At 37.9% G+C, this 16,889-nt stretch overlaps 1 protein-coding gene across 1 annotated transcript in view; it reads left to right on the plus strand.

Annotated features, from left to right (window-relative positions):
- LOC101735966 (uncharacterized) overlaps positions 1 to 16,889 on the plus strand; it is an 88,492-nt gene that overhangs the window by 31,494 nt on the left and 40,109 nt on the right. The window contains exons 3-4 of the mRNA XM_012691401.4: positions 2,227 to 2,317; positions 3,086 to 3,297. Coding sequence (XP_012546855.2) covers positions 3,174 to 3,297 — 124 coding nt within the window. The 5' untranslated portion in view covers positions 2,227 to 2,317; positions 3,086 to 3,173. The remainder of the gene's footprint in view (positions 1 to 2,226; positions 2,318 to 3,085; positions 3,298 to 16,889) is intronic.

Here is a 16,889-nt window from a genome sequence, read left to right on the forward strand (position 1 = left end):
TGTATGCTTAAATCTTTAAAACTACGCAACGGATTTTGATGCGGTTTGTTTTAATAGATAGAATGATTGAAGAGGAAGGTCTATATGTATAATAACATCCATTAAATGGTGGAGAAATCAATAATAAATTAGTTTCCGAAGCGAAGCGAGGGCGGGTCGCTGGTTTTTAATAAAATAAACAATGTTTGTAGTCTACATATTCTTGTTGCATTTGTGTCTTCACTACCAACAAACCACAAAACACATTGAATATCCTAACTTGGATCGGTTTGATGTGGTAGTTTTGTTTATTTTTCTAACGATTTCTTCCGGAAATTATTCTGCATTATGGCAGTACCACCGACCTAACATTATCGTCTAGTGTTCAAAAAGTTTTTATTACGACAAAAATACCTTTAATATTTTTAATAATGGCAAAATCGGTATAATTAATTAACGATCCGAATCATCGTAAATACGCAATCATTACTACTTGTATCGTAACAGCAAGCACTCTAAATAGCTTACAAGTACGCACGAGTAAAAGTTTCGTTCGGTCCAAGTCGTAGGCGAAATCGTTTTTACACATACTCGTATAGGAAATACGCTTAATAAAATATCTTGTACTAAGTAAATCTTGTAAATCTTAAGAAACTCTTGTGATCTTTTAAAAAAATTATGTTGACTCGTTTGTAACCATGAAATACAGTACGACTTTACAATGCCATTGTATATTAAGAGTAACAATAGTTTAATAAAATAGTAAAACATCTATTTTGCATTAATTATTCAACCAATGCTTTTACCGCGATCTTTCCGTATCACCTTCGGTCATTTGGTAGAGAATGCCTTAGGCGTTAAATCTGCCAATTTCCATAATGTGCATGTAGTTTAATAATTAAATACAAATTAAAAATATTTAGAACGCTTGCGAAGAGACGTGCCTGATGTTGATATTCATCACGATCACCTGTATAGACAAACAAATAATAAATTCTACCGTCAACCTCAAGGAACGTAGTCGAAGGTATTAAATCAACACGAATGATTTCTATGTTTCAAAAAACACGACCATCTTTCTCAATTATGTCTTAAAACTTGGACCACACAAAAAGCTCGGACATTAAGTTGCAAATGAGCGATGCTGTGTTGTAATCGGAACAGTGACCAAACCGTTGCACCACAACTACGCCAAGTCTTACACTTGTGAACCGCACGTGGCCCAGTGGAATCATGCGTGCCACTTACTCTAGAGGGCAGGGTTCGACACCGGTACACTGGTGTGTTTGGAAAGTTATGTGCACGCTCTTGATACTTGAGTAAGTCAGGTCCCTGCAAACGACTCTCTGCTATAGGGTGGGAATTTCAATAAAATAAGTCTATAATAATAAGCTTTTGGCTTAATAACATAATAATAAGCTTTTGGCTTAATAACATAATAATAAGCATTTGGCTTGAAATTCAATCAACAACACGCTACCGACGACCACACGGAGTATTCTCGAGTACATAGCGTGGAGACTTATTGGCAATTGTGTAATCCACTTGCTCGTCTGTAAGAATAGGATGAGACAGGAATGAGAAAATAAACATAAGGATCGAGAAAAAAAAATCCCACTCCTTTTGTGATTAATTTTAAGGACAGATGCTAATTAATTTTAAATTTCGATTAAACGGCGATTAAACGGCCGTCTGGTGTAGTGGTAAGTGTCATGTTCACTACACAAGGGGGTCGCGGGTTCGAATCCCGCCAAGGGAAGGTATTTGTATGATAAATATAAATGTCTTTTCCAGGGTTATGGATGTATATTAAATATATGTTTGTGTATAATAAAAATCTTACATTTATATCCGTTATCTGGTACCTGTAACACAAGTTCTTTACGAACTTATCACGGGACCAGTTAACGTGGCGTGATTGTTAGTAAATATTTATTTATAAATTGCTGCAAATTCTCAGATGAAGAAGCAGTTTTTTTAAAACAATAAGCAGGGCGTAGAGTTAGTTTCATTTCTACCCACCAACCTTTTTCTACTAGCCCTGATTCCAATTTTTCCATCACACCATCCTTCTGCCTTATTCTATCTTCACAAATTGCGGTCGCAAGGGTGGATGGCTATCACTTAATGACACCGAGCGAGCGGCGATACTTGCTGTTGTTCATGGGCTCCGTTAACCGTTTAAAATGAATTAGGTTTGATCGTTTAAAAAAACATGTATACAACAAGATTTTTTCTTTGTTGCAGGAAAATCGACGCAAAATGCGGTATAAGACCCTATATATCATATTATAGCGGACAGAACACTTAGATTCATGTTTGAGGAGCAAATCAGCAGGTCAGTATACAATATATTTATTTTGTATTTTATACTAGTATTAAATATTTACTTAAATATATCACTTAATACTAGTTTTGTTCATACATAGTGCAATCAACATTATGATTTTTATTGGTATGTTAACGGATTTGATATTTGAATAAAGTGTGTGATAATGTAGACTAAAACATTTTTTCTTAAGAATATTTAAACGCAGAGTAAAAAATTATCTAGAGAGCGTTATTTTGGAAGTTGTACTCACCGTGTCACTGTCAAGTCGAACAGGCTTAGTATTATTGAACATCTAAAATTGTAGCTACGCTATTAAATAACATAATTTATCAATTCACACAGCATTATAAAGTTAAATAAATAAATTAAATAATAACTTCAGATATTTGACTTGGTAACAGTTAATAAAATTTTGGTGTTGTGCAAAATATGTCATAAATATGGTCTTACCATAACATTTAGACAAAAAAAAACACTTCCATTCATTAGATTAGCTTAGATTAGCTTAATTTCAATAAATTAACTCATTTATTCGTAATCTAAGCTAGTTATTGAGCTAACAGAAATGTAACTACCGTACATATGTATACTACGGAACGCCAATGGTTTTATTTATTTATTGTCCTTGTAGGCAGACGTGCATACGGCCCACCTGATGGTGAGTGGTTACCGTTGCCCATGGACTTCAGCAATGCCAGGGGCAGAGCCAGGCCGCTGCCTACCGCAAAACAATTTAAAACAATTAGCACAACTCAGAATTACGCCATTTTGCAGATACACAATACAGATGTTATATAAACGAAAAAATATAAACTGATAGTTACCAAAGCCGAAAAGAAGGTACGAGTGTACCTAGAAACCAATGACCGATGAAATCGAACAGGCAATAGCCGACAATGGCGATAGGTTAGCCGAACCCGAACCGAAGGAACCGAAAGAGAAGCCACGTGTCTCGTTCAATAGAGACGTTCACGTTAAGAGATTCGGTGAGTCAGTTGTGAGTTTGGGTTTTTTTGGGCTTTTGATCCTGTATTTAGAGGTCTCGGTTAGATCAGTAGGACCTCCTTGGCAGATCAGGCTCCAAGGCAGATCCTTATGCGAATACTACTGATTTGTCACAGCGAAAATTTAATTTGAGTTCTTTTAAATAAAATGATTACGTGAATCGTTTCTTAGATATTGCAAATAAATTTCTTGGTATCTTTAGCGGTTAAACAACCTTGTTATTTAGAATGTTCGACGAATGTAGTATATCAATACTATGACCATATCAATGTTTTGTTATTGGCAATATGATAGGCTTTATATTGTTTACAAAAGTAGGCTAGTTAAATACAGGCTGTCGTTCAGAAACAGGATCAAAATCTTACCAAAAATCCCAAATGAATATCGGTAATGGCTACTGTCTCACCCGTACTAATATTGATTTACATAAAATAAACGAAGTCAATAAATATGTAAATTTAACACACTAATTCTTCTTGGTAACTTTTCAACCTTTTTTCTATAATACATTTTTAATTTTCCCTACCACAGATCTTGTATGTTTAGTACATTTAAATGAAGCTAATTAAATATTTAACAGTAATTTATAATACTATTAACATGTAGTTAGATTGTTTATCAAATAATATTGCGAAAAGTCATATGTCGACACCCGAAGCAATAATTACATTAACAGGCAATCAAAAACGGCTATTAGCATGTTTGTACAATACTATGTAGTTCAATATAGTGCAGTATTACAATAACTCTATATTCCTAACCGTATTCGTAGATTCTCTAAGCGGATCGTGTTTAAAAGTTTATATTTCCATAAAATAGCAATGGCAAAGAATGCTATTTCATGCAAATATACCTATTTGTTTTATTTCGACAGTTTTATTTCCTAATGTAATAATAGCGTGTGACGTAATATGTGGGTATATAACAAACTGCGTGACTTATCAGCTGCTGCTGAACAGGTTAAGACAAGTTTTTTACTGGTGGTAGGACCTCTCGAGAGTCCGCGCGGGTATGTACCACCACCCTGCCTATTTCTAAAGCAGTAATGCGTTTCGGTTTGAAGGGTGGGACAACCGTTGTAACTATACTTGAGACCTTAGAACTTATATCTCAAGCTGGGTGGCACATTTACGTTGTAGATGTCTATGGGCTCCAGTAACCACTTAACACCAGATGGACTGAGAGCTCGTCTACCCTTCTAAGCAATAAAAAAAAAAAGACAATATATGTATCAATATCAATATAAAATATAAGACATGCAATAATTACGAACAATTTCAGAAATATATATTTCCTTGAATTAAATATAGGCTATTCATAAATAAACAAGAAGGTGATTTTTAATTTTTAGTTTTTGATGGAATTATTTATATTTAACCTGCGGCCGAAAAGGACAAATGCATTCAATTATTATTATATTATACTATTTAGACTTAAACATCATGTCTTATGGTAGATAGTGGCGCTAACGTTGCAATGTCTATTAGGTCATGATAACCGCTTATTACCAGACTGAGATTGTCTACTCGTACTTCGTTAGAATAATGATTAATGATCCTGGTTACGTATTTCACTGCTAGGTCCGATTTGATTCCCCCTCGATGTCAGTATATTTCTGATATACATTCGGTTATTATCCATGTAATGCATGATAGATCCAATAATTTAAGAACAGAATTAATTCGTTTCTTTGTAATTTAAAAGACAAGCCTCTGGGTCTGCGGAGGAACTTCGGTTCCCTCTGTATTTTGTACCGCATGTTCCATGGGGAGTGCTCTGAGGAATTGTTCGAGATGATACCAACGTCTCGTTTTTACCATCGCACCGCCCGCCACCGGAGTAGAGTTCATCCATACTACCTGGAGCCACTGCGGTCATCCACAGTGCGTTTCCAGAGATCTTTTTTGCCACGTACCATCCGGCTACGGAATGAGCTCCCCTCCACGGTGTTTCCCGAGCGCTCTGACATGTCCTTCTTCAAACGAGGCTTGTGGAGAGTATTAAGCGGTAGGCAGCGGCTTGGCTCTGCCCCTGGCATTGCTGAAGTCCATGGGCGACGGTAACCACTCACCATCAGGTGGGCCGTATGCTCGTCTGTCTACAAAGGCAATAAAAAATAAAAAAAGACAAAATGCTCTTAGTGTTCAAGCCCTTGTACCAACATAACAATTCGAAGGTGGGTGGCGGCATCCACACTGATCAATATGGGTTTCTGTAATTACAGATACCGACGCGGCCAAATTAAACCGTGAGAAAAAATATTTGATTAAACAATAGCTATAACGATTGGATTAATTGATGGATCAATGGAGGCTGTGTGTCCGTGACTCGGCCGATAGGGCTGTCACAAACGTATTTATTAATATAAATTTTATTTCGATCTCCTTTGGAGGGGCTCGGGCAGCGGTTAGCAAATCCCACCCCTCCTGGCTGAGCCTTTGCTCGCCCACCTGTCCTGGTGAAACTGGAAAGGACTCCAGGCCACCAGTAATACTTCAATCAATAAAATTCTGCAATGAGCATAACGAAAGAATGGATAGTATTTTTCTGTGCTCAACAGCCCGTCTGTGATTGTTCATTGTCGGCGTCTTGGAAGGCAAAATCGAATTGCTAGCATATGACCACGCGACACGGCTTGAGGCAATAAAAATCTTAGCCTAACACTTTCCTCTTCTTAGCTCTATCTACTACGCGGGTGATTAACAGCGCGCTATTAAAAGACAGGGTTGGTTCATGATGCATTGGATCAAGAATCAATGCGTTCTAGTTTGAAAGGTACTTCTACAAAATGCAAGTTTCGAAAATTGGAATAATTACAATTCGGCATGTTTTAACGAAGGTTTTCCGTCGTCTATGCTATTAACGTTGTCAAAATATTGTTACTAACAAAGTCAAGTCATCCAACATTATTTTACGGATGTTATTTATGTGTGTAAACGAAGCCCTAGCGGTATTTATAATAATTGCGGAGTTGATTGCACGTGACCAATCGTATTTGAGGTTCTCGCTGGACCGTTATGTAAAACATCTGTAGGATTTTACCGCTCAAACGAAAACAAAAGTGGTGAAGAATTGATATGACCTACTCGTCGCTTGATGAAGCGGTCCTGGGCCACTCTGGACTCTGCTCAAATATGGATATCGTCTCCACGTTGAGATAAAAGCACCATTTTCCAAAGATTGTTAATTCCTTCACAGGAACGCTCTTTTGATAAAATGAATTACAAAATTTACGACACTAATATTGAAACGTCAACGAATCATACTATTTTTTTTTATTACTTACAAATATGTACTAAAAATATGGGACCCAATTTAAAATCAAAGGCGAAAAAACTACTCACTGCACTGTGTAAAAGTTAGCTCATATTTGTATGGAATGGGTTCGTTTGCCTTCCTTTGCCGTTAGGGGCGCTGTTCCAACTGCATACAAAATTGGGTTAACTTTCACGCTATCGAGAACGTTAAAAAACTCGCACTAAGCACACAGAAGCCCAAAAATACATTTGAGATGCCTCGAGTGACATAATACATCAATCACCACATAGCACACACATTAAAATCAAAGCTCTTCTTTGACTCTTACGCGGTCAAGTAAAACAGACATTATTGTGTCGCCTTCATAACTCTGTGCTGCTTCTCCGCTTTGAATTCGCAAACAACTCACCGCCGGTAACAATCATGTAATCTGTCCCTTATTATAAATCCCAAGATTGAAGGATTATTATTTAAACCACAAAACGGTTACTCAAAGACACGATGTCCCAACATTTGTCCTCAAAAGGTCATAAGTCAGAGAAATGAAATCGTTTATTTTTAATCTTTATTTTGTGTACTTAAAACTGAAATTACATGGTAATGATAAATGGTGACCACAAATTACAGGCTAATGTTATAGTAGCCGTAGTGAGTACTTCGAACTGCAATCACATTTTGTATAAAGGAATACTTTCCGTGTGCAATATATATATATATATAATAAATAAACACTGCCAAAACAAGTACGTACGTCGTTTTTAGTTTATCAGTTACTAACGAACTTTATTATGTGCAAATTAAATTTAAAAGTCGCGTGGCCTAAAGGATAAGACGTCCGGTGCATTCGTATGTAGTAATGCACCGGTGTTCGAGTCCCGCAGGCGGGTACCAATTTTTCTAATGAAATACGTACTCAACAAATGTTCACGATTGACTTCCACGGTATCGTGTAATAAAAATCAAACCCGCAAAAATTATAATTTGCGTAATTACTGGTGGTAGGACCTCTTGGGAGTCCACACGGGTAGGTATCACCACACCACGTATTTCCGCCGTGAAGCAGTAATGCGTTTTGGTTCGAAGGGTGGGGGTAGCCGTTCTAACTATACTGAGACCTTAGAACTCATATCTCAAGATGGGTGTCGTATTTACGTTGTAGATGTCTATGGGCTCCAGTAACCACTTAACACCAGGAGGGCTGTGAGCTCGTCCATCAATCTCAGCAATAAAAAAAAATGTACAAGAAAATGGAAGGAGTTAGTTTTAGGACGTTCACCAGTAAAGTAAAAATCGATATTCAGGTTTTACAGGACTACTTTTAGTATATGTTTTTTGTGTTGTTTATTTTTCGAATAAACACAATAATTTGAATATTACTAAAAAATAAGTTTGTAAACGTAGCCTTACCAATATTTAATTCAAAAGTATGTGAATAAAATAATACATTATTTGTAAAGTATTTAGTAAAGGAAAATCTATTCGCGGGGATTTACAATTTCCGAGGCTATATTGTAAATGCTAGCAAACTTATAAAAACATAAAATAGATTTCCAAGTCTCGTGCTTAATCTCTCATAAATAGTTTTTGCTGATGGTCCAGTACAGAGATACTATTTGACGATGTGCGGACGCGAATCTGTCAAAATATTACATCGACAAAAAAGGGAGATGTTAAACTCATAGCGATATGGTACACAGGTTGCGCTAGCTAGGTCTTGTTTTGTGAGTTTGTAAGAAACATTAGAAATTTAATATGTTTTGATTAGCGTCTTATATCTATAAAGTACTTAAAGCGTCTTAAATGTATAAGTATAAAGTATTTACTATCCATTTTTTTTTATTTTTTTTTCTTAGATGGGTGGACGAGCTCACAGCCCACCTGGTGTTAAGTGGTTACTGGAGCCCATAGACATCAGCCCATAACAGAATATTTCAATGTAATTTTTACCAATTTTAAAAAGGTTAATTTTAAATATTTTCACATGTACGTACATACGACCGATGCCAACCCATTCATGTTTTAGTTTGCACCAGTATCCTGAACAGGATTACCGGGATAGAAAGATGTTACTTCCGTTGTGCGTATCTGCTTCGTAATAATATCGTGCAGCAATATGCAGATATTGTTTAATAGTCGTTCTTCGTAGTCCAAATATCCATTGCTATCAATGTACATGTCAGACGATGTGACATGTCTAGATGTACAAGGGAAGGGACTTAGTATTAATAAAATTTATTAGCTCATTAAACTTACATTTATTCAACTGCAAAACTTAGTGCTATTTAGTAGAAATTTCATAAAAAGAAAAGGAATTAATCATAAATTGAGAAACAATATTCATTGTCGAAAGTATTGTAATAGAATCATATACATATTATGTATGTATCTCATGTTGCAAGCTGAGTCCATATTGTATGTTGTATTTAATTTTATCTTTTCCCAACTTTCTGTAATTGACAATAAATAAGACTTCTCTCTCTCGATACTCATGTGATCTGACATTAGTTTTTACGTCACATGTCTGCACATCATCGTTGCTATACGAACACGGATTGCGTGCAAGTTGTTCAAGGCTATTATTATTTTTTCGTAGCTATGCTGGTAGCCTTGAGAGGCTATTTCAGCTTCTTCTTGACGTGTAGGTGAGCTCACGGGGCTCAAACACGCACGTGTTGCTAACGCTGGCCCTAGCAAGAACAGTGCTTCGCAGAATCTACCACCGGATCCGAAACGCGACCCACTGAGAATATCTGGCGAGAAACTCAGTGGGCTGTGTCTATGGGTTAAAAAGGTTAATGTTCTGAAAGCTATCGACAGCAAAACTCAATCACTGCGACAGCCCCACAATGCCGTCGCCGCGCCGAGCGCTTCGAACCTAAAACGCAACCAGTTTTTCGGTTAACTAATGACCTGGCGGGAGACCGGTAGCCGCCAGACAGTAGCCAGAGGTGATCGATTGGAAATGTCTAGATGTGACGTGCTGAGTTATTGTAATGATCGATGCTACAGTTACAATATGACATTGTTGGACTGTGGATACAATAATGTTTAATTATGCAAATTATAATTTCGCGGGTTTGATTTTTATTACACGATAACATCCTTCACCGTAGAAGTCAATCATAAATATTTGTTAAATACATAATTCATTAGAAAATATGGTACCTGCCTGCGAGATTCGACTATCCTTGCATCACTTGATACAAATGCACCGGGCATCTTATTATCATTTAGGCCACAATGACTTCAAGTATATCATACCATACCCCCACTCTAATCCCACTGCCCTAATGCCATTACTTTCCTTGTCTGCCGCCCCTAGTAGTATGAGTTCCAGCCTATCCTATCCATAGCCTCTGAATTCGTGGTCTACATGTAAATAAACAAATATGCTAGAGCAAGATGCTATCTCACTCGGGTCGATACTGAGGTCCCATCTTCTACAGTTACGATTGTTTAATTTTTCTGGAATTGAGGCTTACACTTTGTGGCGTTTATGAACGCACATTTTTATGATGCGTGAGCCGGAACGCACGAGATGTGGGAAAAAGAATATAGTCTGTGACACGGGACCTTTTTACCGCCGAAAATTTAAAACGTAAAAATAATTTATAATGTGTTTATTAACTAATGTAATATAATTACTTAGAATTGTTTATGCCACTACAACAATAGAATTTATATTGTTTCAACTGTGGTGTTAATGACATAAAACACGACTTTACGGCGAAATAAAGAAGGGAGCCTATATGAACTCCCTTAACTTAATATTCTAAGGTGCTCAGATTGTACGTCTTAGTATTAGTCTGCTCCACTACCGATCGCCTAATGTCAAATAAGCCATGAAGCCATCTGACCAACGTATTAACAAAAAAACTTTTATCAACCGTCCAGAAGAGCGGGTTACATCTAAATTTCAACCCTTGAAATTAAAAATATAATGCTGATCCTAAAACTATACACAAATACAGGATAAAAGATAAATTAATTCTACATTCTGTTTAAGAAGTATCAACTCCCCCGAGGCTACATTACTTTGGTAATATATTCATGTAACAGGTTGCAACATTCACATACTAATGTACAAATTTATGGCGTCCAGATTACTTGCGAAATTAAAATGACTAAACGCCACTAAGGTTCGCTAATGTCACAGCGCCATTGCATCTCGAAATATACAATTCACAAGTTCACATCTGGACACGTCAAGATGTGAACTTGTGTTCAGTACCAGGTAATTTTATAGCTCCTGTTGTGAAACAGTGTTAAAAGTTAATAACATCACGATGTAAGTACAGCTGCCGACGTAGACACATGAGATCATCAATTGGACTGGACTCGCCCTTAACTATTGCACGCTATCAGGATCCGTAGGAGCCCACCGGGTCGGTACTCATTTCTGATCGCGAAAAAGTCATGCGTTCTGGTTCGAAGGGCTATACATCCGTTATACAATATAGTTATAACTTAGACCTTAAGCTTGAAATGGATAGCGGACCTAGGTGGACTACGTGGACCGTAAGCTAATCCAGACATCTTGTGTAAAAATAACCAGAACTGCGCTCGTCTGTGAAGCATTGCTGGTTCGATAGTCAGATCCTGACCAACTAAATAGGCTTGAAAACTCGCGTACACTCTTTTTTTTGTTTTTATTGCTTATATGGGTGGACGAGCTCACAGCCCACCTGGTGTTAAGTGGTTACTGGAGGCCATAGACATTTACGACGTAAATGCGCCACCCATCTTGTGATATCAGTTCTAAGGTCTTAGTATAGTTACAATGGCTACCCCACCCTTCAAACCGAAACGCATTACTGCTTCACGGCAGAAATAGCCGGGGTGGTGGTACCTACTCGCGTGGACTCACAAGAGGTCCTACCACCAGTAATTACGCAAATTATAATTTGGCGGGTTTGATTTTTATTACACGATGTTATTCCTTCGCCGTGGAAGTCAATCGTGAACAGTTGTTGAGTACTCGTTAGTGAAGAAATAAAAAACAATTAAAATGTAGATCTTATTTAAAAAAGGACGAGCTAACTATAAATACACATCGTCTTTAACTAAAAATATCGAAGCAACATTGTAATACTCTATCTTTTGCACGAAATCTTTGAGCATTTTTTTCTGTAATACACACGAGTGCAGCAGCCATTACAAACTCGTTTTACAATTACGACGAGAATTACAATTAAAGTCTGTTTCATTGACTTTTTCGTTATACAATTTAAATAATTATAAATGATATAATTTAACTTTGGTAGGTTTTTATTAACCTTCTGTTTCGTCTCTTAGGTAAGCCTGCTGTCTTTTTCATCATGTAAGTCATTACCGTAGCTATACGAGCATTGCACAGACAGAGGAACCACCGATTATTTCTTCATTAGAAGCCCATGGGCATCTTGGAAAGACCATATCCTTGTTTAAATGTGCTAATAGTTTAAGGCGCCTTGATTTCAGTACCACGGGCCTAGAGTTGAGTGCTGCTCACTCTAACCGGCGCCATCTAGGCGGGCTTCGGATAGCCTGCCGACCGAGAGGGCTGGTGGTCGTGGCGCCGACGACCGCCAGTTCGGCGTCCCGAGGGGGAGGGTGATGGGAGAGATGTGCTCCGCACTAAACGCTTGACTTTCCCCCCTTTGCCTTGTCATGAGTTCTGTCTCATGCGAGGTTTGGACGTTGGTTGTTGAGCGACAGGAGGTTTTAGTCAGTTCGACTCTGACATGCTCCGCCCTCCATCGCAGTGGAGGCCGAAAGACCGGCGATTTCCTCCTGAACAAAAAAAAAAAAAAAGAGTTGAGTGCTGCGTAAAAACTATCTGATATTCGGGGACTAGTAAATCCGTATTGATTTTTATCTCGTACGCACTCCCGACACACATAACATAGGAGAAAATCGTGGCTTATGACCCTCGAATGTGGCACGTGTTAGATCTTTAATGATTTAATGTACACAAAAAGCATTGTTCCATATATATGGAAATGCGGCCAAATCAGACCTGAATTTTCAATTGATTCGATTAATCCGGAAAAACAAGATTTCCAGGTTTGTCGATTGCTCACAATTATCGGTCGCGTTGTTCACCCAACAGTCTACAATTATTGTTCCGTTAGACTCCATTTAATCTCATAAACTTGTTGGATTAGCATTTTCTATCGAGCACCAACCCCGCGTTCCAGTTTGGAGGATGCTATTACCGTTGACCTGATGCGATGGCGGATGGCAGACGAGATCGCCTTCCATCTGATGTCACAATCTACTTAGTACTAAGCGGCGACCCGTACACACCTTAGCCTGATTACTGTGCTGGTCTCGCTATATAACTGATGGACGGCGGCTGGAATGCGCCACCGGCACATCAATTAGCAATGGTGAATACTTCAAATGGGCTGCTGGTCCCGCCTTCGGATACAGATCTCTTAATTGTATCAGGTCCTAATTGATACGCACCCTAAAACGGGCGAAACCGGCGTAGCATTGATACTAACCGGCGTCACCTCATCACCAGCCATCAATTATGAGGGACAGTAAAAATAATATTGACACTTCTAGTCATATTTGTTCTTTGTATTGATTTAAAACATTTATTTATTTTCAACGTTGACATTTAATTTTAAAATTGCATGCCCGGATCTTCATGTCGAATCTTCTCAGTGGCGAAACCGCATTTCGAATCGGTGGTAAAGTCATGGCTATTTCAAAGCTCCCGTCTTGAATAGGAAACTTTTGATTTGGTCGAACGAGCGATAGATATACAAACTCGGGACAGGCGTAGTTGTATACCCGCATCTTCTAAACAGCAGAAACTATCGGCACGTGGACCCTGCCACCTCTGGCCGAGTTCTATACATCGACACCGAAAGCTTAATTATCTCCGAGATATTATTGTTGTTGTTAACAGAACTTTTTTTTTTTTTTTTTATTCCTTAAGTGAATGGACGATCTCACAGCCTACTTGGTGTTAAGTGGTTACTGGAGCCCATAGACATCTACGACGTAAATGCACCACACACCTTGAGATATAAGTTCTAAGGTCTCAAGTATAGTTACAACGGCTGCCCCACCCTTCAAACCGAAACGCATTACTGCCAGAAATAGGCGGGGTGGTGGTACCTACCCCCGCGGACTCACAAGAGGTCCTACCACATAATTGTATATTGTAACGTAATTGAAATTATATATAATAACATAATAAGAACATAATTGTCATTGGGTCAACCAAGTTCGAGCGAAACTTGAACAATAAGACCTCAATATGATACAGTCAATCATCCCATCACCCGGGATGCTTTTTACTAGTCAACCAAAAGCTAGATATCTCGTCTGGTACGGTGACGTAATCATGCGAATAAAATCGAAATGGACTCCCGAAGTAGTCATTATTAAAGAGCGCGGAGGCGGGTGATTGAGGCTATTCCGACAGACGATCCCAAAATGGTCTTGAGTGACGAGATCCCACCAATATGGACGCTTCAGGCTGAGCGTTGGCATTGACCTGGGCCTTATGTGGTCTACCGTTGCGAAAGTCGACAAATCGGAGTTTACCGATCATTAGTTGATCATTTGATTTGAAGATTATTTATATTTGGTCGTTTCGGTTATCGAGCGGTTACTGACCAGCAGCATGGAGTCAGAGTTCGATGCTCGGTTCGAGTCGATTTCTTTGTTAACCACGCGTCGTGTTCGGGTATATTTGTTTTTGTCTCGGAGTTGTGTTGGTGGTATCCGTAACAAAAGATATTTATAATCTTAAATTACAATAGCGTTTGTCATACATTTGCCTGACGTTATAAATGCACCAGAATTAATTATCTACCTATGATATCACCGAAAAACAATTGATTTATATGCGTTATTGAATATAAGTCATTTAGAATCTCTTTTTCACTTTACGAACAACTCCAGACTCTCTCACCTCTAGGACCTTGGCCGTTGTTGTGAACAACCTAACTGTTTTACTTATGACAATTTTAACAGTTACAAATACCAACTGCACTCTCCACACTCCCCTTCAGGGGGGACATAGATTTAATACCAATGTTGAGACTTCAGCATAATAATTTAATGGTGTTCACGTTGTGGTACTATGATGTGGAGCATTTACCACTAGGACGAGCCGTGAGCTTGTAATTGAATTTACCCATATATACATGCGTCCAGTTTTGAACTACCTAACTGCTTGAGGGCTTGGGTAGACATTCTCCGACACTTCGACCCTTGAGGATTTATGTGTCTTTCTTTTATCCTCCAATCTTCATCTTGAAACTTTCATCACGTGAATTTTGTAACACTATCCGGAAACAAGAACCTATAAGCAAAGCCGTCGGAACAATCGTAGAGCATAATACCCACTAAAATCTTTATTTTTCCTGCCTGTGGTGATATCCTTGAGAGGCTATATCAGTAGGTGAGCTCTTGGGGCTTAAACCGGAGGTGCTACTAACACTGGCCCTAGCAAGAGCAGTACTTCGCAGAATCTACCACCGGATCGGAATCGCGACCCACTGAGAAGATCCGACGAGAAACTCAGTGGGCTAAAATCTCTGCTGGACTGTAGCGCTCACATAACTACTTACTCAATACAGAATCTTCTAGTATCATTATCAGCCAAGTTCATTTAGCGTCGATCCTCTTTGATGTCAACATATGAACATGCCCACTGAGCAAATATCTGACCTGACTTCCTAGAAACTCTTCTATGTGTCATAGTACCGATGTGGCTCTATTCGAAGTTTTAAAGTAAGCGTTGTGTGTCGCTTGCGTTGTTCCTTAAACAGTCGAATGACTCGCCCACGCTCGAGTTGTCTATCGCGACCTTCGCAGCGGTACCTTTACGGTTACCACAACGAAACATCACAGAAGCAATCTGCAATTTGCCGAAGGTCCGTGTCATAAATTCTGAAAGGTGTGAGAAAGAACTATTGAACACCCACATTTAATGTTTATGTCTGTACAATACATAATGTAGATAGATAAACGGGCTCCCGGGCCGTCAAGTGATAAGTGTTTACCGAATCCAGTAAATATTGAGGTTGAATACCTCTACACGCCTTATGATATGAGGTTGTAATGGTAATGATAATACATAATGGCTGTACCAACTTTCAAGCCGAATCATATGACTACTATGCGGTAGTACTGATAAAAAAGGTCGTTCTATTGCCCTAGGTGTACAATCTAGACATGACTTAAAAAATGAAGAGACCGACTTAGAAGAAGAAAATGAGAGTATTTTGTCAATTTTGCAGGTTCAAAAAGATATAAAAAGAACAAAAAATCATGGTTTGATTTAAATCTGAACTGTAGACCGAGAATGGATATATTCCACTATGTGTTGGTATTCATAAAAGTCGTAAATACAGGGAAAGTGCTCATCGATGTTATCCTGGTACCATGATCCAAAACCCGCATTTCAACATATAATCCGGGGCTCAGGTGTTATTGAATTGCAAGCATCTAATCGTTGCGTTTATATTTCGTAATAAATTGAATACATAATTATATCTTCGAGATATATAACCTGTGATTATATAATTAGAATGCTTTACGGTTTTCTCAACTTGATAGTAAAGCCGGTGCTATTGTTAGAAAATTGTAAAATCAATAAAAACAAACAAGGATAAACCCTATCTTCCCAGAATACAAATTAATCTATACTACTTCTATACTAATATTATAAAAAGGAAAGATTTGTTTGTTTGTATTGAATAGGCTCCGAAACTACTGAACCGATTTGAAAAAATATTTTACTGTTTGGAAGCTACACTATCCCCGAGTGACATAGGCTATAATCTTTTTTGAAAAAAATTAGTCTTCCTTACTAAAACTCCAATAATGTAACCAAAGGTGTAAAAAAATTACCTAAAATATTCTTTACATCACGTGCCCTGCCAAAACTATTGATGATAAAATAAAATAATGTACTACGACTTTGTAGAACACATTATTATTTACAAAAAGAGTCGCGACAGCATATGTCTAACTATTGTAGTTATGCCTCAATAAGTGTTCTTTTATGTAAAAAAATAAAACAACGTCAAATACCGTTGAAATTTTTGTTAAAAACCCGAGCGGGCTGCTAGTTAACTATATTTCGAATTCATCAACTGAATATGCAATTTCGAAAAGGGCACATCTCTGAAAATGTAAAATGTTCAAGAAATGAAATATTAGCTTTGAGATATATTTTAGTGTTAATTAGCAGTTGAAAATTACTGGAATTATTATAAAATGGGTGTAGGTAAGCCCAAAAACTACATGTATATGAAAAAACGTATTTGACAAAATATGCGACATGTGCCCTTTTCGGAATTAC

This window comes from Bombyx mori, chromosome 20 (assembly GCF_030269925.1).
Source record: "Bombyx mori chromosome 20, ASM3026992v2".
NCBI classification, from domain to species: Eukaryota; Metazoa; Arthropoda; class Insecta; order Lepidoptera; family Bombycidae; genus Bombyx; species Bombyx mori.